Below are 26,642 nucleotides of genomic sequence, written 5' to 3'. Positions count from 1 at the left end.
CGCGCTACTGTGCGTACACCTACCGACCACTTCCTCAACGTCCAATTTTATCACTATCAAGCAGCAACCCTCCCCCAGGCTCGCTATCCCTTTACTGATCGTCATTAAGTAACAATTCCTAACTGGCCTTGGATAAATCCTTCACAGGAATACGTGAAGTACGTACACTTCGATCGGAATAGAGATATTATTATTGTATCTAACCTATATCCTGCAGGTACACGACATATTTATGTAGGTTATTAGTTATTACTATTATTATATTATTTACATTATTGTGTACTCAATCTACTATGATTAAGCACATACATTAGTCAATAAATATTGCAAAAAATACTACTAACAGGTTATTATAAATTACCTATAATACACTTAATTAGGTATCGTATACGACGTAGAATAAAGTTTATTATTATATTCAAACCATTAAACATATAAGACTCAATTTTTGATACATGTTATTTTGATATTAGTTTTCTAGAGTCATAAATAATAATAAACAAATCATACATAAAGGATAAATAATTCAAAACTATGAAAAAATAAGTTTAATTACATTATTTTCTCAAAACAAAAGTTACCAGGACAATTTTTTTTAAAAATTAAACACATTTTATTGAAATACAAATGCTAAGCAAAATATAAAATTGAAATAATAATTTTATTTCTTATTAGTTTATATAAAAGATGTTCTGCGGAATAATTTGTTTGTACAGTAAACTCACGATATAATGAGAATTTCAAAGGACCAAGAAAAAAGTTCGGTAAAACAAAAGTTTGTTACACCGAAATGCGTTAATCAAAAACATATATCAACAAATTTCGTTTAACTTCATTTTAATAAAAATTCAAAATTTAGATTTTATTAGATTATTATAAAAATATAACATATTAGATTTAATTATTTTATTAGATATATACATACCTACATAAGTAATTATTTATTAATAAGTTTATACCATATGTTTATTATGTACATAAATGTTTATTTTTTTTTTTTTTTGTGGTATAGTCACTTCCGTTTACCCGATCAATAAATTTAAAATGTTACTAAACAGACTATTATCAATACCATGTTTCTGTAAACAATTTAAAAAGATCGTGGAGATCTGATTTTGCTTCTTTTGAGAATACGGAGAGCTCTTTAGAATATTCTTCTTCGTCATTAAAATTGTTCAAAATCTCGTCGTCATTATGAGAAACAAAAGTTTCGTAGTCATTATATACCGGCAAACGTGTTTCTTATACACATAATAGCGATATGAATTTTATGTTATTGGATGATAATAACCGAAACAAATTTTATAAAATTCATTGAATTGCGAGGGCTTTGGTCAAAAAAGCTTCGTTATATTGAGAGGATAAAAATATATTAAATTTTTCGTTATATCACGAGATTTCCGAGGAAACAATGGTTTTATACGTTATATCGAGATTTTTGTTATATCAACCTTCATTTCACCGCTTGTTGACTGTATATGATATCATTTTAACTAGCAAAATACTACAGTTAAATTATCATAATTTGTGTTCACAAATTAAACGGAAATAAAAAGTATTTTATGATTTCGTAATTTAATAAACAATAATAATTAACTCTCAATTTAATAATATTAATAAATATTATAAAGTAGGTATACACAATAAATCGAAACTAATATATTGAGATTGTAATACTTGTTAGGTATTATCACGGAAAATTAAAAAAGCATTTAACTGGGTTTTTGATTTGTGATTTTTATTTATATATTATAAAATATAATAGTGAATGAAAATTAAACTTTCAATTATTCGAAACAGCATTTTATATTCAAAAATACATTTCATAGTGAAAATAGATGACTTTTATAGATAACAAATTCCTATCGGAAGACTAGGAAGATATATTTTATGGTATCATATTTTATTTTTGCCGTTTTCATTTCAAGTCGTATAGTCAATAATCAATATTTTCCATTGAAATGAATTTGATGTATTAGACCCTAAAAAAAGCTTACATAATTCACTAATGAAAAAGGGAACTGATACGAGTTTTCGTCATGCGAAGGTTGGGTAATTTTCGAAAGAACTTATTATGTCGAACAATTGACGTATAACACACACAGCGACGGATAACTACTAAAAATGTATAAAAAAAAAGTATAAAAGAAAAAAAACATATGTTTAGGTCTAATTTTTTTTTTTTATGCAGCAATTATTTGTGACCTCGCGGTCAGAGAACAAAATACATATAAAGATTCTGATCTCCAAAATTATTTATAAGTTTGGCACTACATATATGTATACAGCACACGCATAAACGCGTTTGAAATTATACGTTTTATGATAACATAATTATTGTTATTATTTTTAAGGAAGACACATACGTACCTATATTATAATATATCAACAACATACAACATAATAGTAATAACACACACGTGTGTCGAATTGTTTTAATAAGGTATAGACAGCAACGTAGTACGGCAGCACCAGAGGTATACATTATAGTATATAATACAAATATCGTGACGAAAGGTGTTTTAGCGTACCTATAGTATCCGTACATATCGAAATTTGTTATTGCGCAAAAACCGATAAATAACAGGATAGGTATCATAGTGTAGTATACATACGGTGTATACACACGGCAATTTGGTCAAAAACATACATATACGCGTGTGTAGATTTATAATATAGGTACCTAATAATGTGATACAAGGTATAGTAGCGCATGATTGGTTAGGTTATGTTAGGTGTCTAAGTACATATTATCAAGTACGAACTGCTGTTATTGCTCGAGCGATTTATCATTAAAAACAAGAAGTCCTATACAGCTAATAACCATCGTATCTCTAAACGTCACGCCCGATTAGTTATTAGCGCGCTTTCAATCATTTTCAAGTGGTTATAATTAGAGTTTATAATAATGTATATTATACATATACACACGCAGATGTACGTCTTCAAGGTTCCGCGTGAATAATAATACGCGCACGACATTATTTACAACTATACCTACAAGTATAAAACGTAATTTTATCGTATGCACTTGCATTTTTCGCGATGTGTACAACCTAATAAACGCACGTGCGTATCTATGCTAAACTGCAGCGGCTAACGATGCTTTTATCAAGTCATAGGCCATACTCATTTTGAACTTTCTAGTCTCCTATAATTGCGAAGCAATTGAAAATAAAAATAAAATTTTTTCCACATAATATAACACACGCATTACATGCGTAATGTGTGCGTAAATATATATATACAATATACATACACAGTACTACCACAGTAACTTTTGTGTGTCATCTTGTAATTATGCTGATATTTTAATAATAATTAAATCATCACATTATATTATATTGTATAGAGACCGAACTATTATAATTTGCAGACCGATTTCAAATACATTAACATAATTTCGTACTCTACAATAGACAACATTTTATTTAAGATTATTAATTGATGAGTACGGATTTAAAACGATTGTATTGTAAATAGTATAAAAATTAATTTAAAGCTATAGGATTGAGACCGTACAATTTATCTTAAGTACGGCCTCGTATGAAGTTAATAATTATTATAAGGTCATCTGATCAGATTATAATTACAATCTATAAATAATCGATTAGATTAACACAATTTTGATTGATTTAATATTAAATAAATATTATTGATATTATAGGTACATAATATTTAATATTTATAAAATAATACGATATATTTTATTATTAAATGTATATATAAATTCTGGTTTTTATTTATTTATTTTTTTAAATCAAACTCAAATTTAAAGAAAAATATTTTATTTACGTTCACCCATATTTATTTTATAGTTAATAATTTAATTCTTTAATAACAAAATAATATGTATTAAACACTAAGATTTAAATAAAAAAAATGATTCTTCTCAATGCATGGAATCTACTACAAATATAAGTGTTAAAATTTTAATAACTATATAATATTTATAAGTTATAATAAATAAACATAAATTTTATTATAAATTTGTAAGATTAATAAAATATAGCAAATATTTATTGTTTTTCTTTTTTGTAAATAGGTAAACCGTTTAGGGTCTGAAAACATAAATAGAGAATGGTGATTATCAAACGAGTGATTGATATCAAATATTGATGTTGTACATATTCTGTACAATATGCTTAAGATAATAAACAACTTATTAATTAAAAAAATTTTAACTAATTGACTCATAATAAAATGCATATAATTAAAATATAAAACTGTATAAAAATAAATCGGAATTTATAACAAGAGTAATTTGATCAAATCGTCATTTATTTAAAATAAATAAACACGTATCTATGTACATTATACATTTATACCTTTGTCCTACATAATGAATTACAATTATAACACAGACAAGCATCAAAAGTAATAAACAATGAATGACTTTCACGTTTTTATAAGCTACAAAGTCATCGAAAATCAGGGGAAAAAGATGATGTTGACTATAAGTTAATAACATCTAGTTGTCCTCCAAATACAATTCCATATAAAGCAATTATTTTTTTCACGTATGATGTATATTTTATTCTCGATAACCAATTTTAATGTTTAATAATTTATGAGCATATAGTTTTAACAGTTTAATTAATTTAATGATATAATATAATAAATGCTTTTTTTCATTACATCCATATTCTATACTCGCCAATAGCGTATTTGATAGAGGGGGTATGATGAGGATTGATATATATGTATATACATATTTATATAAAATACATGAAATATAAATTGCGCCTTTAGTCTATGCATTATATTTTAATAAGAAAAATACCAATCTCCTATTAAAAATCTCTAACTATGCGTCACTGATGCTTTAAGTATTAAAAACTAGCAAATAATAAATAGTATCATGATGAAGTAAATATTAAATAGTAAATAATTATATTTTTAATAAAATATAACTTTTATAAGATGACAATATTTAAATATATAATTAAAAATTCATAAAATTTACTCTGATTTTTGTTTCCTAAAATTTACAGTAAAATAAATTATTAAAAATAAAATTAGGTCGTTCAATATATTTTATCTGATTCCTTTAGATGATTTATATTAAAATAGAACACAATTTAAATTAGTTATAAATATAAATTCATTAAAATTATTAGTATAAACTATTTGTATTTTATAGTGTGCACATCAATAATCAATTATTTTCATAACCAATCAAATTTACATATTATAATCCTAATAGGTAACATATTGGGTAAATAAAATTTGTATTTACTACATTTGTTAATTATAACTATTTTCACATCTTCCTTATTAGGAGTAAAAATTATATTGTTGCAATGTTATTAATAATTATTCAGTAGGTTAAATTTCAATGATACATCTTTACAATAAAAAAATGAATTATTAAACTGATCTTAATATTAACTAATGAGCTAAGATCAATACTAATGAAATTATACTTAGAAATTAAAATATAAGAATAATTCTGCATACAATTAATATGTTAAATTATTTTAACAATAAATTTATGTAGAAAAATATTATTAATATAATGAACATGTGGTGCTACCTATTTTTTTATAAACTTATAAAATTTATATTTTATTCATAATACTATATTTGCAATTATTTGTTTCTTATTTTAAATATCATCAAATCACTAGCAATTAGGTAAATTAGGCAATTTGTTAAACAAATATTTAAACAAACAAGTTTTCAACAGAAATGTCTTCGTAGAGCTTACACTTATATTTTGCTATCATCCAAATATAGAATGTATTCAAACTCAAAAAGAAAGATTTGATTTTTACATATAAAAATATAATTTATTCTAAACGAAAAAGTCAATTAATCATTTACCTAGGACTTTTTTAATTTTTAATTTAGTAACTTTGATATTAAAACAAATAAATAAAATAATAGGTACCTACTAAGGTAACTAAATTAGATTAGATTTAAATTGTCTAATTGCTTGTATGTATTTTATTAGTTGTTAATTAGAACTACAAATGAATATTGTTAAACTAATTTAAATTACTTGCAGCAATGATAGAATATAATATGTAAAATACCATTAAAATATTAACATATATTTTTTTATTTTTTTTTTTTTATTTGAATTTACGTATATAACACGCTAAAAATTTAAAAAAAAGAAAATTAGTAATTATAACTTATTATATACTTAATAAAGCACTAATCAATGCAATAAAAATAATGAAGAAATCACTGTGCTGTTAATTAGGTTTTGTGTTTTACTCGTCATTGTAAAGAATGTATTAAATTAAAATTTAGTGATAAATAATTGCAAATGAAAAACAATTTTATGCGAAGATAGTACAAATCAAATATTTTTAAGAATATATTATAATTTATTTTTTTTATTTGTAATATAAAAGGTTGAACTAATTTTTTTCAAAAAAAAAAACCCCGTATATAATATAATAAAAAATTATAAATTTATACCATATATTATTCTAATTCAATTTTAAGTCAATACTTATAAGTACTGTAAACGGATGTAACTAGGTTCATAGAATACCTAAATAGCTTTAAGTTAGTTTAAAAACTAAAACGTACTAGCAAAACAAAACGTTACGGTGAAAAGTTGTATATACCTACGACAAATATTTTTTAAATTACAAAAAAAAAAAAAACTAAAATTATTTAAGGATAAATCATTATTTTTCGTTTATATATTCAAATTTGTCAAAACTTTAACTTGATTCAACTGTAAAAAAATTGCACCGTGTATTTTAATTTTTTTTAAATTGTTATAAGAAAAACATAAGAAGGACCTTGTGTTAATATTTTTTAAGTTGTAGCTACAAAGGCTTTTGTAAATGTGTTTTTTCACAACTACTGTTTTTTAAATTTCACAAGAACAACCTATCGATAAGCCTTGCATTAAATTTTAAAACTGTTTAAATAAAAAAACATTTTACCGATAAATTGTATAGAAAAAAAAACCTAAAGAAACTCGAATATTTTCATTGCTATAAACAGCTTAAAATTAGTCTGAATATTTTGAAAATTTTAATTTAAACATTAATGAATAATTTTAACTCTAATATTTTTTTTAAATTTTATATTTGATTGTGATATTATCACTTATTAGAAACAAAATTAATTTTCATTATCGTTTTTTAACATGACACAAATATCATACGTGCCTGGGCAAGAGTAAACTAAAATGTTTGTATCGTTTATACTCTATGATAAGAAATATTTCTATGAATGAAAATCAAATCCTATTTAATTAAGTTAAAGACGAAATCTGGGTGAAAACCAAAAAATGTTATGATTTTGTTCGAAAATATCCAAAACTGGTTCATTCTTAACTGCAGTGATATTCAATCAAAATATACGTGAATAATAATATTGACTTTTAAAATGTATTAATATTCAATAATAAATACTAAAAAGTATTATTTTTAATAAGTAATACATAGAATCAGAAAATTTTGGCATCCAATATTTTTCTTTAAATAGTATTAACATCAACTGATGTATTGTATATAACTAAGTAATATGAACAAAAAAATTTTAATTAATTTAAAAAATAATTGACAATTTATTACAATTTAAAAATCTTTAAAATATAATATATACTTCCCATACTATTCTTAAGGTTTTATTATATTTCATACATTATTAAACATTATACACCTATTTTAAAGTACAAAATTATATTTTAGTTCTAGACTTTTAGTAATACATAACTATTTCAATTATTCATTATTATATTTTACATGCTTTTTAATTATAAGGTAAAAATTATACTTGAACCTTTGAATGTTGGAATTAAAGATAGAACCCGATTTCGTATGGATATTGCCTTTTAAAACAGGATTACGTATATTTGTTGAATATCTTAACAAAGGAATCCCCTAAATACGATACGGTTGCATACTAAATAGGCTTTAATGCTGTACAATTTATCATTATATATAATATTCTAAAAACACGATCAAATTGAATGTATTTTTTTCGGTTTGAAAAAATAATCCAACAATCTTATGGATAAAAACTAAAATTAATTCATTTTACTCAATAACCTGTAATATTATATATATATATATTAAATGTTTATGAATTTTATACTATTTATATTTTAATTGAAGTCTGAATAAGTTTTAAATCAGAAAGAACCTTTTTTATATAGATACCTCATCTTAAGATTGAACTAATTTTACTAATTGTTTCAACCTACGAGTGTAGAAGTGGATAAGCAATTGACTGTTCTGTACACTTTTTGGACGCTTACCTGGGTAAGTTAATTGATTTATAGATTTATAGATTTATTATATTTTGTTGGTTGTATACAATTGCAAAATTTGTATAATTTGGCAACAACGAACAATAATAAAATTAATTTAATGTATGAAATCACATGTTGAAAAGGTAGAGACGATGAGCAGTGAATTTTCACCCAAAGTTAACTCGAACCTCTCCAATAAACAAACGAAATTATTCATTATAGTTCACAAATACGTAAGAAATATTTAAGTTTATTTTATATTGATTTTTAATGTTGTTATTTTTTTATTTTGCTTTTTACCAACGACCATTGAATAAGGCACAGTTTAAAGTTTTCTACCGTCTTTTCATATTTTCGCAGACGTTCGGACGCCTGGACCTACCTTATTATAATATATCATTAAACTGAAAGCTAGCACGCGTTATAAAAATTATATTTAATCAATAGTAACGAAGACATTTTTTTAACACATATATATGAAAAAACGGCCAGAAAAGTAACGAGTTACCAAGCTCAAAGTCACCGTCTATGGTCTTGTACAAGGCGGCAGCAGCGGTCATGTCCTGCATCATCATGATGTTGTCGAAACGTCGCAATGCGGGGACTGCCATCGCGATGATCGTGATCTGAGACGCAACCGTTAATCATTGACATTATCGTGCCGACGGCGGCGGTCGCAGAACGCGTACTGCGGCGGCAGCTGATGCTCGCCGACCGGTGGCTGGCGGTGCATTTTCGTCGTCGCGATACCGCGGCGGCGGGCGGGCGGCGCGTCAGACGATTGCGACGGCGATGTTGGTGGTGGACGGCTACGGCCGCGGACGACGACGTACGTAGCGGCGTTTGAGACGCGACGACCGCCGGTCGGACTAGACGCAAAGACGACGACAGTGACGTTTTGGTGCAGGCGGCGGCGGACCGCTTATTATAATAATATTAACATCATCGTTGTGCCGCGTACGGCCTACGCGCCACCGCGTGAGGGTTTGGCGGTGGTTCGGCCGTTTTGTACGTCATTTTAATAATACCTACGATATTCGTATGTATGGAAAATGTCCTCGTAACGGTCTCTACAGGAGGAGAAGAAATTTTTTTCACAAAAAAAAAAAAAAAAAAACGATTTTTTTTTCCGTCCCCCCGAAAGAAATCGGTCCGATTTTTTCGTCCGAAGATCAATTGATGCGCGCGACTATGCACATTCGAAACAACCAGACGAGAACGGCAGCAACGACGACAACGATGCGGACAACCCGAGCGCGGCCCATTCACTGATTGGAGAAAAGATCTGCCGACGCTGCCACCACCGACGCGCGGTCACCCAGTTTATCGAAGTTGTCGTCGTCGTCGTCGTCGTCGTCGTCATCGTTAACGGCAGCGGCATGCATTCGACCGCCCCTACTATATAGTGTAACGTTCCAACCGCCCCTACCCGCGGTACAAACCTTTTGACTGTTCATTAAAAAAAAAATCTCGACCGACCGACCGACGCAAACTCACTCTGCTTCATTCCATTCAGCACAAATAATGCGATCGCCTAATAATACAAACGCGCGAATCTAAATTATTCGTGTAATATAATATCTATACACGATGATTCATCGTGCGTGCTCATCCCAATTTTTTTTATTTAATAATTTATTTATTCAAATTCTAATTGTTTTGATTTTTTAAATATACCTACCTATGATGGCCATATTTACAAATTCTCGAGATTTTTATTTACTATTCTTAAAGAATTTCTCGTGGTAATACAAAACTTCTATTTTTAAAATAAAAAACCCCTCCCCCTTTTTACAATGAATTATTTAGTGGATAATCTTATTTTAAATGTTGATGTACCCCTTTTAAAATTTTAACAAGTGGTTTTCCAATTATTAAAATGTGTGTATTAAGAATAATAGTCCTTAAAAATGGTTTCACAAAAATATAAAATAGATATAATAACAGAAATCTAGTATTTATTGTATTTAGAGCATTCTTACAAATTAAAAATTTCAACAAATTAATATAAATTACTAAAATTTTCAAATTATTATATCCAATATATCTCCATTATATCTTCCAATTAAAAACTTCAAAAATAATTTAATTATTAAAAAAAAGAATGGACAATGAACAATGAACACCCACTTGTATACTGTACAAACGACAATAACTAGGTATATAATTATATTATGATATATTTTATTAATTATTATTATAGACGTTAATATGATAGTATTTTCGACAGTGTCCGATTAATATAGATTAATAAAACATAATAAGATCGATATAGTGTTACGCATAATATTATTTACAAGCGTCTCTCCCTTTTCTTCTTACGATTTCTTACATTATTTTCGAGGTGGAATAACATTATGTCCTAAGTAAAATGTATACTTATTTCTGCATAAAACTAGATTTTCGAAAGGGTTATTTTTTTATTTAATATAGAAAGCGAATAAACAAAAACAACTTCTAAAATTATTATTATTATTTATTTTAATTATTTTATATAATATATTATATACCTAAAATTTGAATGACAATTTCATTATACCTATATCAAATTTTAGTTAAACAAATATACAAAATAAGAAACCAGATAGGTAGTTACAAAATTATAATGCTTTGACCATTAGTAAATAACGTCTTATTAGCATAAACATAGCATATGTACAATATAAACTATATGTTATGTATCTAAGTATACATTATTCATAATGTATATAATACATTAATATAGGTAGCCTATACTCGGTAGATTTTTTTGTACTTAATACATATACACATATCTAATTGAATGATAACAAATGTTTTTTTATTAATTATCTATAAGTCTATTCGAAGCAATGGATTGTTATAGAGTCACGTGCAATATGACAGACATACACTTGTCTAGGATTTTCCAAACTTACAGAATTTTGATACATTAATACAGTCAATTATAATTTCGAAAAAACCGATATAGAAGCATTTTAAACGACTGATTACTACAAGGAACCAATGATTAATATAGATAATTTAGGGCATCTTATATCTTGATGAGCCAGTAAGCAACCATGCGTCCAATAAAAAAGAAACATGCACACCGCATAATGTATCAGACCTGAGGTGATCAAAAATTATTTTGCAACTACATAATACACAATCATAAGTTGCGGATGCAAAAAAAACAATGAAACATAAAGATAAAAGAGAAAAAAGATTTTTTCTTCAGAAACGTAGTCGTTTCTTAAGACTAACTGATACAACACCCATTCAACACTAAGTCAACAATCACCTTAGTTATGCTTACCGCAGTCAGACTACATAGATTTAAAACGAATTTTACTGATTTATGTTTCAATTTAGTTCACTTTTATACCGGTAAATTTCATAAAAAAGTTTTAAAACTCTGTAAAATGTACACCCACACGACGGAACCCAATAACCTAGACACCTAGTACATAATTCCACATCATTATGACGGCAGATTTGCGAAATAGCGAGTAATCAACATCAGACTTACGTCAAAGTCATCACCATAGTTATCCGCGTCTAATTCACGACGATTTTCGATCGAACTATTTTCGTATCATCATCCGCAAGTGCGTATTATATGTACTTTATAGTAATGCCAGTGTAACCTTTTGGCGAAAAAGTTTCGAACAAGACTTCAAAATATGACCGTACTACCATAGACTGAAAACGATGTATATTTTAATTAGATTATACGCCAAAAACCTCATATAAAGGTAAGATGCAAATAAGTCATTTTATATTATTTATAGGTTTTTTATAGAAATAGCGGAAATTTTATATCTATGCATAATATTATATATTATACATATATGTAAGAACGCGCATTTTAAAGAATTATAAAATAACATGAGCTTCCTAACTTTTTATTAATTAGTTTTTATTATATAACTTTGGACATGCGGAGAAGTGTGAATGTATAATAAGTATGCATATAATACTTTTACTAGTAAAAAAATAAAATTATGCATAAAATATATCAAACAAATGTATTATAATATGTTATACAACTTCGATAGTTAGTTAGATTTATAGAACTTATTTAAACACATTGTTATAAATCATGAATGTTATAATATTCTGGTTTATATACTGTCAGAAAGAATTAATGTTTAAACGCTTTGCCAAAAACTTTTAATTGCTTAAAAAATAATAGTTTTTTTTAAACAATTTTAAGTTCATGTTTGATGTCTCATAATCTTTATAAATTTTCTACAAATATCGCGATTTCTATCTAAATATTTTTGTAATTCTGTTTTAAATAATAGTAATTTAAGTAACGGGTTTTCTTTAAAAGTATATATAGAAATACATGAATAACTTTTAACAATATTATCATGATTATTCGCCAAAAAAAAAAAAATAAATAATAATTCCCAAACATAACATAAAAACAAAAACCAGCCTAATCATTTATGTAAATAGTTATTAAATTGTTATAGTTATAAATATTAATTTGTAATAAACTGTTTAAAATAAGTTTTTTCACACAAATAGAAATTATATAATAATTGATCAATGTAAAAGTACAATATGAATTTAGTGTCTTATAAACAGTGTACATGATTAAAGACAATGTACATATGAAACATTTGATTATATTTACGTTATATTTTTCCTACCTTATTTTTAACAAATAAATATTGACCTTTAATAAACTATTAATAAATTACACCCGCATAATAATATTATCTTCATAAATTGAAGGATTGACAAATAAATTATTCATAATAAAAATTATACTCACTTGGAGTATAACCATATTCATCCTCTGGTTCTGGATCAGCGTCAATTTCTACTTTTGATCTTTTAACATTACCAGCACTAGACCGCATTATCTAAAAATAGATTTACATTATATTCTGTATTAGGTACCTATATGAACACACATTATATTCAACGTGACTTTTTTGTAAAAAATAAAAAGTGGAAACATATAATATACATTAAAGTTTTAGTCCATATTATAGCCCAAAAATATATTTTAACTGCATAAAAAATGAATAACCATTGTAATTAAAAAATGATTCAGTTATTTCCATGTAAAATTTTATAATATTTTGAAATTAATTAAAATGACAACTTTATTATACGTTTTACATATAGTAAAATAAAATAATAAATAATACTGAAAATAGGTATACACATAAATGATACCTATAGTTAAATTGAAAAATAAATTTTTAATTTAATTTAAGTGATATATAGTAATTAACAAGATATTTATTCATTGTCTTACTTCTTGTCCTGAATGAATTCTAACGCGGCCTTCATTATCTCTGTTATCGTCATCTTCTTCACTATCTTCACTTTTATTAGATTTGATAGATTTTTTACGGTCGAACGAACTCAAAGTTTTAATAAAAGCTAATGAATTCTTGCGAAGCGGAATATTATCTTCATTAACATATTCTTCACTTTTCTGTTGCCAAGTAGAAATCCTCTAAAACGTAACAATTATAAAAAAATCTCATATTTTATAAAAATATTTTTTTCTCATTACATTTTTTACACTATTGACAGGTTTCATAGGCTCCTGTGATACTTTAAACGAATCTTCAATAACAGATGATTTTGACTGTTCATATTGATCTTCGGACTAAAATAAATGTAAATAAATTACTTACCCTAAAAATAAATGTTGAAAACTTACCCAACATACAAGTGATTGTACGAGAAAAATAACTGGGTTACCAGCTGAACGAATTATTGCAACGGCTTGTTCGTGATTAGCGTGTCGAACATCAGTCCCATTAACTTCTAATATTCTATCACCGGTCTATTTATGTTACAAGTATAAATATTAACTTAACCATAAGACATTAAAAGGTTATAGAATATTTACTTTTAATTGACCATCTTGACCTGCAGGACTTTGAGGAAGTACATTTTTTATGAATATACCTGATATAGCTGCGCTATTATTTGTATTAGTACTATTGAAAAAATCAACCTAAAAAAATAAACCGTCTCAAAAAAACATTTTTAATGTTTTATACATATCTATAAATATATCTAACCTTTCCTCCAACTATACTTATTCCTAAGCTTTTATTTGGATCTCTCCGAACTATTACTTCTCGTTGAGGACCCCAATGTTTAGCCAACAAGGAAGCAGCTGATTGTTGCCCAGATACAGTCATAGTGAATACGCTTCCTTCACTTCTATCTAAGCCAATGCCAGTACTTGGAAACCGATAAATACGAGTTGTTGGACCATCAAAAGATTCAAATTCAGCACTTCCCAAACGTAATACATTTTTGTCTAAAGATGTATAAGCTTCCTCTTCGGTGAGTCTTTCTAACTCTTCAGTTTTAGCTTTTAATTGATTATCAATTTCATCTTCATTTAAATTTGATGATATAGATATACTTTGAGTAAATTCTGACAATCTATCAGTTTCTTCGCGCAATTTTTCATCTAATTTCTTAATAAATTGATCACTAGTAAACTTTGCGCATACGTATTTGTCACTAGTTTTGAATACCTTATAATAATTGATAACGTTTTCAAAACTCACATCATTTATTGGATCAGTTTCATTCCAACTCTTTGTTCGTTGAATTGAATGACATTTAGTACATATAACACAATCGGATTTAGATTTTGTTGATTTGGCCAATTGCGAACATGAATTGTTAGACTTAGATCTAGAAATTTTAGGATGAGGTTTCTTATTAAGTAAACGATCTTCAGTTTCACGTAGTTCGACAAATGGTGATCTGTTAATAAAACATTCAATACACATAAATTATATACATTTTTTTTAAATAGAAACTTTTTATCATAATGATCAATTAATAATTAATAGCAATATTTATAATACTCAATAAACACGTGAATATATTGCCAATGGTTTATGAAATACTAGAACCGTATAAAATACTATTAAACGTGCAATTTGTTAACCATACATTTTACAATAAAAATGAAATATAGATAAGTAACTATAATATTTATACTTAAATAAAAGTATAAATATATAGTTCAATAAATAGTTAAACAAAACAAACTTATAATATTTTTTATGCTTATACCTAATATTTACATTTAAATGATTGAAATATTATATAATTTTTTGCATAAAAATTCTTAGGAGATAATCAAAAAAAATAATCAGTGAATATTAAATACCTATCTAATATTTTTACTTTCTAGCAAAAACCAATTATAAAGGCAACGGATGAGTTAAATATTATCACTCTCTATAAAGAATATATACTATCTGCTCGTATGTGTTGTCTACGTCTTACAAACGCATATCATGACAAATTTTAGATTCAAAAAAATGTTTTACTCTGGTATTTTAAATATTTAAGTGAATTGACATATTGTTAAATTAAAAAATAATAAGTTAGGTATAGATTGTCCAGGATTCCAAGTTTTTATTTATTTATTATTTTATTAAAATAAATGTCAACCAGCGATTACAAAATTAACAGTTAAACATATAAATTTAAATAAGAATAAATCCAATATAAATAATGCATATACTATAATTAAATAAAATAAAAAAAAGAATAACAACAAAAATCATATTAAAGTATTTAATTAGACGAAGATAAAACGTATTGGGTGACTTAAAGCATTCTGTAAATGAAATGATTGCGGTGTTACTTTAAGAACATTATTTTAAAATTTAAAAGTTCTTATATTTAATAATATATCAATTCACTCTAATTTTAAAAATGAAAAAATAAAAATGATTCTTCTAAACGTAAAATGTCCTATGTTGTGCATTTGTAAGACGAAAATAACACATGCGATTACAACATTCTCAAATAGTATTTAAAAATTGTAAATAAACAGATGATAATTTTGACAACAAACCCTCCTTTACAGAAGTACTTACATAATTTATAATTTGTAACTAGGCCTCAAATTTCAACCAAAAAAATAAGGTGGTACATAAGAATAATGGGTTATATTATTACTTGTAACTTATAAGTTTTAATAGTGTGTGCTATTATTAATTAATTAATTAGTTATTTAAATATACGGTGAGTTAAAAGAAAAATCAATTATAATGATGACAATAGATGATTTATTAACCTTACAAAAATGTAATTATTATTTAATTAATTAAAAAATACGTACAAGCTACAAACATATTATATCGCAAAACCAATATACGTATTTGACATAATTTAAATATTATTATACACTAAAAGTTATATCAATAAACTATATTAATAAAATATAAATTTTATTACATTGAAACTTATGTTACACGTCTACACTAAAAATAAAATCAACATAATATGTAAGTGGTACCTATACGGGCACTCAACATTTCAGCCGAATCCAAACGTTTGACAGTCAAATAACTAAAAGGCCGACATAACGAAAATTCTACGATATAAATTATCATATCGATAAAATTTTCCTCTTAGAAATGTTTTACTGTAGTTATTGAGAGTACCTCATTATTGATTAAATTATTATTATTATGGATATGTTCTTAATTTGAATTCAATGATAAATAATTTATTAAACGAAACATAACACTCGAGGAAAATCGGGTTTATCAGCATATATTTCAATAAGTCAATTATAATTTATAAGGATATACTATTTTTTATATTCTATTTATATGATTATTATTATTTTCTTAATTTGATAAATTGAACTAATTGCAAAACATCGCGTCTATCAATAGACATATATATACATTCGTGGTATAGAGTGTAGAAAATTAGTTTAATAGAACACAATATAAGTACAAATACTTTAAAAATTTCATTGTGTATAAAAAATAATAACATACGACGTATATTATACAATGGTCTACAATCTCTATACTTAATATATTTGTTCTTTTAGTTAGTGTCATAGCATGAAATTTGGTAGCCCTAGAGTCTATAAGAGGTGGAGGTCCCTTTAAACATGAAAATTAAATTATTAAATAGTCAAGTGTCAGAAAAATAATGTATACATAATAAATATAGGTACATATAATTGTTTTATTACTTTTTTATTTCATGATAAACGTATTATTTTCTTCCAACTTAGGCATAACTGAAAAAATGAGATCCTGGACATCTTAGTGTAAATAAACCACTGATTAGAACAATATCATTAAAAATTATTCAGAATACCTCAAAATCACTTGAAAAAAAAAATATATATATATATATATACATATAAATATAAGGAGTTTTGTTTATAAAGTTTAATATTCAAGAAAATATAATCAATTCTAACATTTAAAAGTTCTATAGTCATTATATCTATTTATTTATTTATTCACGAAGAAAAAACTACATTTTCTAAAAATTATGTATTAATATAACAATTGTAGATACAAAATGAATTATTAATATGTGAGGACACTGTACAGTATAAGAATAATTTTGTACAGAATGCAAGAAAGTAAAATGAAAAATAATTATTATTACAATGAATATAAAAAAAGTACATATTAAATGATGATTTAAATATTTAGAGGAGAGTTAAATTTCTTTGATTATTTCTTTCTAAATGACAACAATAAAAAGAAAATTATTTTACAAAAACTAGTATAAAATAAATATTGTTGTTGTAAATAGATTTATTAATTTTTCAGAGTTATTAAAATTAACCAAATTCAACTTGAATTATGTGCAAAAATCAAAAGTTAAAATATATTTTTTTTTTAAATAATTTTAAATTAAGTTGGTTTAAAAAATGCTAATCATAACCCTTAACTAGTTAACTATAGTACCTATACATAAATAGGGTTTCATTAATTTAATAATCATGCTAAGACAATTCTACATACTATATTTACTCACGCTTCAATGTAACTAATAAATTTATATTTTAATAATATAATTTATAAATAAAAACTTTGAGCATTCATACAATATAAAATAAGAATATATCTTATATTATACATGAATATATCATATAGGAACCTTGAATCTGTTTATTTATAATAAAATAAAATATAATCTGGTTAACGATTTACAAGATTTTACATGAGTAATTTATAGGTACTAGAACCAAAAATTCTAAAAAATGCATTTATAAACTTTATTTTTTTCTTAAACATTTGAAGTTTAAATTTTGATTAAATTTAACATTTAAATGAAAAATAATGAATTTATTTTGCTGTAATTCAAACATAGGTACTTTTTTGGGGGATTTAAAACTTTTACATAAATTATTATATTTTATTTACACAATGATATTTTCAAAATATTGTTATGTTATTGCCTATTTATAGTTTATATTGTATTATTATTTTAATAATAAAATGAATGACCTATAATAATTAATAGCATTATATTAATATTATAAAAAGCTAAGAGTCTAACTAAACTCATTATTAATTTTTATATAGAATTTATCATTGAAAAGGTATATTAGATTCCTACTATAGACCAAAGCAGATACCTACTTTCCCCTTTTTACTCTTATGTTTGTTTGGGAACTCATTATCGACTTTTAGTTATAAATGGTAATCTACATTTATACTCACAAAATCTAGAAAAAAATACTATTCTAAAATGTTGATTTTTATATAATAAATATTAATTAACACTAAGTAAAAGCATTTCATCAATTACTATGTACTTAAAGTATAGATGAGTGATGTGGTATCTCAAAAGATTTGAGGTCCACTATTCTAAGTATTTAACTGTTAATGCATGTAAATTATAAAAAATATTGATAACTAAAATATTGTAGTTTGATATACTATGATCTGTATTTATTCATCAATATTTTAAAGACAGTATTCTACTTCAGATAAATAGACTAAGTTAAAAATATAGATTGAAATTTGAAAATATAAGTTGATAGTAGGCTTGCCAACATAATAAGAATGAAAAAATAAGTGTGATTTATATTGTTTGAATTAAATGCATTTTAAATCTTTTCTTATGAAAAGAAAATCTTTAAAAAAAAAAATTCAAATACCTTTCAATGTAAAAAGTGTTTAATGTTATACAAAAACACTCTATAAAAGGTAACTATAAATCCTAACATGTCTATAAAAAATCTTTAAATTTTAATTAAAATCTAATTTATCCATATTATAGTAGACAAACATATAATGCTGTATTATTAAATTATATCAATATTATATTATATATGGATGTATAATATATATATTATTAAATATAACTAGTATTTCAGTGACTACTACATAACTAATTATAATAATAATTTTTTCATGAAAAAAATAGAATTATAATTTATCTTATTCAATAAATAACTAATTTAATAAAACAGTATTGCTAAAATTATTAAATAATTCAATTATATCAATATAAAATAATGACCTATAAATAAAATATGTATTATAATTTGTAACATATTACTATCTACAAAATTTACAAAAAGTAAAAGGGAAATATAACTTAAACGTTCGCGAAATAGATCATTCTCACTTGTAATAGACAGGTAATATCCTTCATTAAATGCAAAAATATAACAATAAAGGAAATCAATAAGTATTAAATAGAAAACATTATTAAATTATAAAATCAGCTAAATTTAATTCAGTATTTAAAAAAATTTTAAATGTGAAGTTTATATTATGGTAAATGACAAAAATTAAGAATTATGTGACACCACAGTAAATACCAAAATATCAAGTACTTATCATAAAAATGAGAATTTTTGTAATATACTGGTCATTAACTAACTATACTAGTCAAATAATTTTTACCAGTAGATAATAAATTATACACAATATAAGTGTTAGAAAAATAACTAGAATATTTATCTTAGTGTTCCTTGATATTAATATACCTTTTTTATTAAACAAATTTTCAAATTAAAATTATAGTATACCAGTCATAAAATACTATAAAATAAGATTTGTGATATTTACCAAGGTTTATGTATCATTTATTGTTATTTATCATAATATATTTACATAAATAAAAAAATACTTACCTAGGAGTACATAGAGTTACACTGGGTACAGTTTTACTTCGGATTATACAGGTCTTCTTAACCGCCTCTGCACGTACAAAACGTACACTGAAATAGCATAAATACAAATAAAAAAGGTTATATTGATTTTCATTAGAAACTAATCTCATTAAACCATTAACCAGATTATAAATTATTTGTTTTTTTTATTTGTATTTATATGGCTTCACTTACGGTATATGGCCTGTTAGTAGATTAGCTCTAGATAAAATTGATTTCACTTGGGCTGGTGACACATACTTCAATGATTCATTATTAACAGAAATCACTACATCACCAATTTTTAGCCTGCGATCTCGTTCAGCAGCACCATATAAGTTTTCAATTTCCAAACCCATTTGATCGCTAAATGAACGTCTACGGAGATTTATGCCCAATGGTGATGAGCCTTTAGTAAGTGTAATTTCTTGCACATCTTGTACATTATCTGTCTCATCCATTGAACATATTTGTTTAAAAGTTTCATCAGCTTTCTATTTATAATAACAAGTTCATGAGATTGGATTTAATTTATATTTTTTAAACATTTGACTAATGTATCACATAAAATTATTAGTTTTTACTGATATTTTTAAGTATTCTTGAACGTTGATACAAAATAAACTTAATGAGCTAGACAAATTTAGAACTTGCCTTTACATCATCGAAAATGATAGGTGATTCAGGGCAACTGTACATTGAATAGCTATCTTCATCATCTTCATCATTGCTCATTTTTATTTCTTCTGAGCTATCATCCTAAAAAAATATAGAACTCAAGTATGAGCTTCTTAAATCGCCAACATTTTATGAGACCAATCTCATTTCATCTGATCTACATTCACATAGTAGATAATTAAATTGTACTTCAATTTAGATATATACCATTATTTCATCTAATTACTTGAACTGAAGAATGGAAGAATTCAATATAGCAATTCATAATGTCCAAATATAAATACTTCAAGGTTCAAGTCATATAAAATATATCATAATGAAGTAATGATATACCATTATGTATAGAAGGAGAAAGAATTGATAGGAAGGAGCAACAAAAACACAAATGCGCCATCCATGAGCCACATTGCCTCTTGGGTAAATTTAGTCTAACATTCGCACAATTTTTGAAAAACCTATGGCAATGTAACCACGGTTTTAGAGTATTTGTGTTTTTATCGACTTGTGCAAATAACAAAAACGCATTTTTGTTTCCATTTTCTTCCAAAAGTTGCATTTAATAAAAATAAAAAACAATATAACAAAAGAAAGAAATCGTTATCTAAATAATTATACTAAACTTAAAAAACTTAAAGAAAAATAAAAATGTACTAAAAGTGTATACGAGCGGCGACATGGACTGGCAGTTGTGTTTTTCGCTTCAACTACATTTAACTTACTATATAAATTTATAAGTATACATATATATTATAATGTTTCTAAAAAGTTTTGAAACCCTTGTTTTGCAGTGAAGATTACTTCACTTATAATAATTAAACATTTACATTAATTTAGACAGAACAGTGACTTCTGTTTATATCACTGCATATAATAATTGTATGTAATCAAATCAAAAAGGGCTTGTGAACTTTCTAGATACACTGTATACACATATGTGATACATTTCAATATAAAATGCAATTATATTTATAGATATAACCAAACACCCGAAATTATAACTTAATATAAATATTGCATTAATGTTTTAAAGAATACTTTGTTTGTAATATTTTTATCAATTAATAAGGCACATAAAATTATTATATGAAAATAAATAAAATAAAATTGTTCAAGTGATATTAATAGTTTTTAAAGGCATAGAAGAATGAAGAAGTGCAAGAGTGCTCATAGAACTATAAAGGACATTTAATAAATTGGTACTTAATAAAATATGTTTTATTGATATTTATATATCTTATCTTCTTTCAAAGTAAGCTCTATGAGTATTCTCATAACATTTCTTCATTTTGTTTTATATTTTAGTAAATCATTAACAACTTGTAGCTACTATTATTTTTTAACTACAACTAATTAGTGATTAATTAAATGATTAAATAAAATAAAATGGACGGTTAAATTGTGACGATATCAGGATGAAGAATTTTTTTTTAAATAATAAGTTGATATTTATAATTCACAAGAAACGTAATAGGATAATAATGAAATATGTTATTGTTATAAAAAAATTAAATATCGCCACAATCATTAAGGAATAATATAATTGAGTCAGAAGCTCTCCGACTTGAGCAGATTAGACGCCAACTGTTGAACAGATGACTCCTGGTCGACATCATTGTAGAATTCGCCGCGACGTTGCGTGAAAGATTCATCTGCACGTGCCTGTTCTGAAGGTGAACTCACCTGACTGCTACTATCTGGTATGGGTAGTGGCTTGGCAACAGCAATATGGACTACTCCTTTGGGAGCACCCTTCAAAGCTTGCACAGCTTGGTCTAATGACGCATTCTCCAAACAAATATCATTCACTCTAAGTAAACGATCTCCAGGTATCAAACGACCATCATTTTGGGCCACTCCGCCAGGTACCAATGAACGAATTACAATAACTGTTTCACTTGGATTCATGGGATCCTACAAAAGTTAAAAATTATATATTATAAAGAAAATATCAAGAATTAGGTAATTTAATATATACTTGATAATCTAAAATTGAAAATCCAAGGCCACGTTCTCCTTTCATAAGCTCGATGAGTTGAGGCTGTGAAGACCACATAGCTAATCCAGTAAGAGGTTCAAGAGATCGAGAACGCAATCTACTAGATTCTGAACACCCTGCTGTTCCAGTACTAGCCAATGATCCATCTGATTTTGCTTTTACCAAACGATCAGTAGCAGGCATTAAATTTTGAAGACTACCACCCAATGCATTCTATAAAAAAACATAAATATATAAACACCAATTTAAGATAAACACAGAAAGGCTAATCTGTATTTTTTAATTTATTCTTACTTTAGCTGCAAAAGCGGCTCGATCCTCAGTAATGTCAGTAAGATAATGGTGAGGCAATTGTTGTTCATCAGTGCGTCTAGCACAAATCATTCTGACATTAATAGGCAACTCTTTCAAAATAGCAACCACTTCCATATGGTTTCTACCCAATAACCGGTGCCCATTTACTTCAAGCAACTCATCGCCAGATTGAAGACTTGCATTTTTTCCCACTGGTCCTTCGGGTAAAACTGATCGTATATAATGATGTGGCCTCACTTCCATGCCATTTTCTACATCTACAGTACCTTCCAAGCTTATACCTAAGCCACCGCCTTCACTAAACTTTTTCAACTGACCTACCTAATAAATAAATATAAATGATTTAATTTACAAAACATCTTTATTTAGCTATAAAAATGAATTTAAATGTATCTTCTTAATTTAACTTACAACAATATCTACATTATTTCCAATAACATCAGTCCATTTGTTTTTAATCTTTTTCAATGTTTCTGGTTTAAGTTCTCCATCAAGAGAAGAATTTCCCACGGAATCAGTTTCTTCAGCTATTTCATCTTCTACTTCACCAAGCATATCAGCCTCTACTGTTGCTCCTGATTCACCTTCTACTTCAATTTCTGCTGTACTTTCTCCATCCTTAAATGAGAAAAATAGATTTTAAAATTTAGTAAAATTATAATTAGTTTCAATAATATAACTAAAACTTACAGTTATTGGAAATCTAGGCAATGACATTATAGATGGTGATGCAGTTGCACTATTTGTGTTTGGCTTCATTTCTGATGCTGCTATGGCTACTTGTAGCTGTTCAAATTTAGGGCCCCGTAAATAACGTTCTAAACGCAATGTTACCATTTGTCCTGTAGATCTCAAAACTTCAACTGCCTCATGATTAGTAAATCCTTGCAATGAAGTTCCATCAACTTCAACAATGCGGTCATTCACCTGAATTTTTTTACATAGATCAGCAGCACTACCTTCACTGATGCTTTTCACAAATATACCAGATAATTCTTCTACATTTAAAAAAAAAATTAAAAATTAAAACAAACAAAATACATATATATAATTATAAAAAAATATTAACCAATACATACCTTTTTCACAAACATACCCTGCTATAGTTATTCCTAAACCATGAGTATCTTTTTTTAATTGCACACTAAATGAATCAGTTTCTGGGAGAGTTGTAATACTATCTGGTGGTACCATATCCATTGTAAGAACAGGTAATGAGGCAGGTATAATATTATCACTGATTATCATATTATTTTCCTAGAGAAAACAAAATGAATTAATAATTATATGACTTTAAATTAATTTTAGACCTTTACATTTGAAATATTTTGGAAAAAATAATCAGGAGTATATGTTGCAACTTCTGGATACCCATGCTGAACTAAATGACGATCAAGCTCATCTGCATCTCCTAACAACTTTGTTGGTACAATTGGTGCTCTACAGCTTAAATTCTGTAAAAATATTATTTATTATTATTTAATAGATAAGCCATGATATCTAGGCCATTAGTCTTAATATTATTAATTATTATAGAATACATAAAATATATAATAGATTTTTAGTATACATAATCTGCCTGCTATTTTTTTATTATTATAAACATTGTTATAATTTTTTAGTTATAAGAAAAAACTTTAAGTCATGATTTAAGAAATTATTAAATCAATTTTGAACAATTAAGAACTCACTTATTTTAAATAAAAAATAAATAAAATACATACTTTTCATTTTATAATATGAGTACAATATTGAATAAGTATAATTTACAATAGTTTTTTAATGAAAAATTCAAACTAATTAAATGTTTTAGTATATTAAATATATAATATTGAAATTAATATTTATTTTACACAAATTTTCAAATGAGAACAATTAAAGTAATTTATTTTAAAATTTAACTATTCAAAATACTTTACTTGAATTATATCAATTGCACTAGATTCTATTGGACGAGCTACTACCAATCTAACTTGACTCCCAGATTGTCGAAGCACTGCTGCAACCTGTTCACTTCCCATACCTCTTAAATTTACTTCGCCTATTTGTAGTATATGATCACCACTTTGTAATCGTCCATCCTAAAATGATATTTGTTATATTATTTTAATTCAATATTAATTCATTATTATTATATACTCTATCAGCCACTCCTCCTGGAAGTATAGTTTTAACAACAACACCAGTGCTACGACCACCTATAATACCAAATCCCAATCCAGATCCATCATTGAGTAGCTCAATTACTTCAACTTGAGCCCAATCTGTGTTCAACTGTAATAATAATGTTATATTTTAAACATAACAATCTTAAAATAAATATTTAATGTATAATAAAAATATATTAATAAAGCACTTTTAAAATCCACAAAACAATTAGATTAAGACAACTATTGCCAACTGTTATAGTTTGTTAATTATGTTTAAAACATTAAATTATGAAAAAACTTTACCATGTTACTGGAAGGCTGTGATGTTGGTAAAGGAGGTGGTGTAAGAGGGCGCGCTACGACCAACTGAACAAGCCCACGAGCCTGTTGCAGTATTCCAATAGCTTGCTGATGAGACACATTTGTGTCCAATGGTTGCCCATCGATAGCAATAATCTGGTCACCTTCATGAAGCCCTCCTTCTCTACATTTTAAAAAATACAATTTAAATAGTTTATTATTTTAATGACACAAAGTAAAATGCATATTATTTGAGAATATTTTTTATTCATACAAATATATGAAATGTAAAATATATAATTTGACTTCATTAAAGTATGATATAAACACTTAAAAAGAAAGCATTAGGTGCTCAAGTCAAAATTTTAAATTTAGTATAAAAATATAATATAATAATAAAAAAATAATTATTATTATTATTTCTTAATATGACATTTATACCAAACATCAATTAACAAATAGATATACCTAAATTGGATAATAATATTAAATTATAAAATTTGTATAATTAATAAATCACTTTAGGATGGATTAAACGTCTCCAATAGAGATGGAATTTATGAACTTTAAAAGATAAATATGATTAGTTAAATTTACGAAACAAATAAGACAAATAATATTTAATTAATTATTAATTTATAAATATACTTAAGCTATAACCTATATTTTATAATAAAAAATATAAGCATTTCTTTGAAAGTGCCTCTAATAAAAAATTCTTATTTGTTTAAACACAAAATTTTCTTATTTTAACTATGAAAAAAATTAACAATTGGGTATTACAAGAGTATTTAAAATATTAATCTAATCCAATATTTTTGACGTAATAAAGAATAGTTCATATTATAACAACAATACGTAGTTAAAATATTTCAATTTTTATATTGTGCGACTATTTGAATTAAAATTAAATATTTAATTATTTTACATGATAAAAATATACTAAAATAATTAAAAATTGACAATTTATTTACAAATATGAAATACCAACTATAAAGGTATGCGCATAGATTACTGGTTTACATAATAACCAATATAAATAACAAATTGATATGATATTTTTTTTATTTT

At 25.6% G+C, this 26,642-nt stretch overlaps 1 protein-coding gene across 4 annotated transcripts in view; it reads right to left on the bottom strand.

Annotated features, from left to right (window-relative positions):
- Nucleotides 1–26,642, bottom strand: part of LOC112597660 (multiple PDZ domain protein-like) — a 60,031-nt gene that overhangs the window by 29,228 nt on the left and 4,161 nt on the right. For all 4 annotated transcript variants that reach the window (XM_025343793.1, XM_025343794.1, XM_025343795.1 and 1 more), the window contains exons 6-24: nt 25,575–25,755; nt 25,261–25,395; nt 25,041–25,202; nt 24,438–24,575; nt 24,201–24,378; nt 23,812–24,119; nt 23,533–23,739; nt 23,101–23,442; nt 22,786–23,019; nt 22,491–22,721; nt 20,787–20,891; nt 20,328–20,626; nt 20,115–20,201; nt 14,248–14,950; nt 14,073–14,180; nt 13,881–14,006; nt 13,731–13,826; nt 13,467–13,670; nt 12,975–13,065 (exon numbers count right to left, since the gene is read on the bottom strand). In XM_025343793.1, coding sequence (XP_025199578.1) covers nt 12,975–13,065; nt 13,467–13,670; nt 13,731–13,826; nt 13,881–14,006; nt 14,073–14,180; nt 14,248–14,950; nt 20,115–20,201; nt 20,328–20,626; nt 20,787–20,891; nt 22,491–22,721; nt 22,786–23,019; nt 23,101–23,442; nt 23,533–23,739; nt 23,812–24,119; nt 24,201–24,378; nt 24,438–24,575; nt 25,041–25,202; nt 25,261–25,395; nt 25,575–25,755 — 3,935 coding nt within the window. The remainder of the gene's footprint in view (nt 1–12,974; nt 13,066–13,466; nt 13,671–13,730; nt 13,827–13,880; nt 14,007–14,072; nt 14,181–14,247; nt 14,951–20,114; nt 20,202–20,327; nt 20,627–20,786; nt 20,892–22,490; nt 22,722–22,785; nt 23,020–23,100; nt 23,443–23,532; nt 23,740–23,811; nt 24,120–24,200; nt 24,379–24,437; nt 24,576–25,040; nt 25,203–25,260; nt 25,396–25,574; nt 25,756–26,642) is intronic.

The sequence above is a fragment of the Melanaphis sacchari genome, unplaced genomic scaffold (genome assembly GCF_002803265.2).
Source record: "Melanaphis sacchari strain LSU unplaced genomic scaffold, SCAv2.0 Contig43_pilon_pilon, whole genome shotgun sequence".
NCBI lineage: Eukaryota > Metazoa > Arthropoda > Insecta > Hemiptera > Aphididae > Melanaphis > Melanaphis sacchari.
This window is presented reverse-complemented; position numbering and strand designations above follow the sequence as displayed.